The sequence below is a fragment of the Lathyrus oleraceus genome, chromosome 1 (assembly GCF_024323335.1).
Source record: "Lathyrus oleraceus cultivar Zhongwan6 chromosome 1, CAAS_Psat_ZW6_1.0, whole genome shotgun sequence".
Taxonomy (NCBI): domain Eukaryota; kingdom Viridiplantae; phylum Streptophyta; class Magnoliopsida; order Fabales; family Fabaceae; genus Lathyrus; species Lathyrus oleraceus.
In genome coordinates, this window is record NC_066579.1 from 44540656 (window position 1) to 44542431 (window position 1776).

The window sequence follows — 1776 nt, forward strand, 5'->3', positions numbered from 1 at the left end:
TTAGTATCTCAAAAATGAATTTTATGAAAAATTATTTGAAATAGTTTTAAAATTAGATGATGTTTTGAAATTTGTTTCGATAATATGATGAAATATTTAAAATAATATTTTAAAAATAACTATTAAAATCCAAAAATTTATTTGAAGTTTTTGTAAAAATAAAAATTTAATTTTTTTATACAAAAATATATAACACTATAAATATTATTTATTTAAAAATAAAATAAAACAAACTGATAAAGGACAATTTTGTTGTGGTGGTAGCTTTTGTTTACCCTACCACTTGTACCGGGGTAGATATGTGTGTGGTTTGTTACGCTTTATCGATTGCATTTATTACTTTTTATTGATATACATACTTTTTGCCATAAAAAAACCACGTATTTGCATATTTATATTCTGCATGTAAGAATATATATACCTTCTTATATTTAACAAATTATTCACTCTAATGGACGCAATTGCATGCATTTTGGCATGATATATAAGTAAAACCACAAGCACAACTTAAAATCATGTTCTCTCATCTTGTTTAGACATGAACGCAGAACACAATATTCAAAATTACATAACACTATAGATAGATGAGATAGAGAGACATGAATGTTAAACTCTAAGCAAGTAAATGCTGAGTTCAGGACCAGCAGTACCAACAGGGTTCATCATGTAGAAAGCTTCAGAGTCCTTAGAACCAACAACTCTCTCATACTTAGCTCTCATATACATTATCTCACCTTCATTCCCACTACTTGGCATTGGCAACACACCAGCACCCATTGAAATTGGCTCCACAGCTTTCAATATCTTCCATTCTTCTGATCCACATTCATGTCTATATGCATAACCACATTTCCTTCCATTGCAATAAGTCCTCCATATGGGTTCCTCAAGTAACTTCAAACCCTTTCTTCCTCCTCCTCCTCCTCCTGATTTCTTCTCACACTCCAATGCAATCCTCACCACCCCGGAAGCCATTTCCCTAACCAAAACACTTGTCGGTGTTGCTAGCTCAATTAAAAATGCAGGGCTTAACTTTGAGTCCTCTTGGAAAGCAAAATGGACATGTCCACGACGGTAGCCGAAAAGGGTACCCACCATACGTGTGCTAGAACTGTGAGTAAGAATTGTTAGTGCTGACTTGAACTTTGATTTTGAGTTCTTGTTCTTTTCAAGAGCCGCAATTCCTACTGGCATTTGGTATCTAAGTTGATTATGATGACCTTCTTCCTTCTTTCCGGCAACATCATCGTCATCGTTATCGTTATCATCCTCGGCGAAATGTGATGATGAACTTATGTTAAGGATTTTTTCTTCATCGTCCTCATCCAAAGCCTTCTTTTTCCAATGGAAGTACCTTCTAGAGAAGGAGAATGAAGAGTCATGAGGTGATTTGGCTGCCATTATACTCTTCATAATAATGGAGAAAAAAGTAACCACAAAAGTGTTACAAATGATGTTTCTCACTTATAATTTAGTACTAGTGTGTTCAAAAAGGTGGTTTTATCTACATCATTGTAATAAGCACTGCATAGTATGATACCCATATGATGAAGGATAGGAAAGAGAATATGTCAAAAGGAAGGTAAACAACCACCACCTACCTTATAGGGAACAAGTAATTGGAGATTTTGAGGGCAACAACAAATCAGAGTTGAAATGGACAGGTAAAGTTTGATGATTTTGTTGTGTGTGAGGCGGAACTACAAAAGGGGAGACAGTTTTGATGTAATTTCTTTATCAAAAGAAATGGGTAGGAGGAGGGGATTGACTTGTTGC

The 1776-nt window shown here is 34.5% G+C and overlaps 1 protein-coding gene across 1 annotated transcript; it reads right to left on the reverse strand.

Annotated features, from left to right (window-relative positions):
• Positions 1 to 468: 468 nt before the first annotated feature.
• On the reverse strand, positions 469 to 1456 carry LOC127115415 (protein MIZU-KUSSEI 1). Its single transcript, XM_051046971.1, has one exon. It carries the CDS (start codon positions 1411 to 1413, stop codon positions 607 to 609), a length of 807 nt encoding a protein of 268 aa, XP_050902928.1. The 5' UTR covers positions 1414 to 1456; the 3' UTR covers positions 469 to 606.
• Between the last annotated feature and the right edge of the window lie 320 nt (positions 1457 to 1776).

Excerpts from the sequence above, each read along its gene's own strand:
- LOC127115415 (XM_051046971.1), bottom strand. The coding sequence starts at position 1,413 with ATGAAGAGTATAATGGCAGCCAAATCACCTCATGACTCTTCATTCTCC.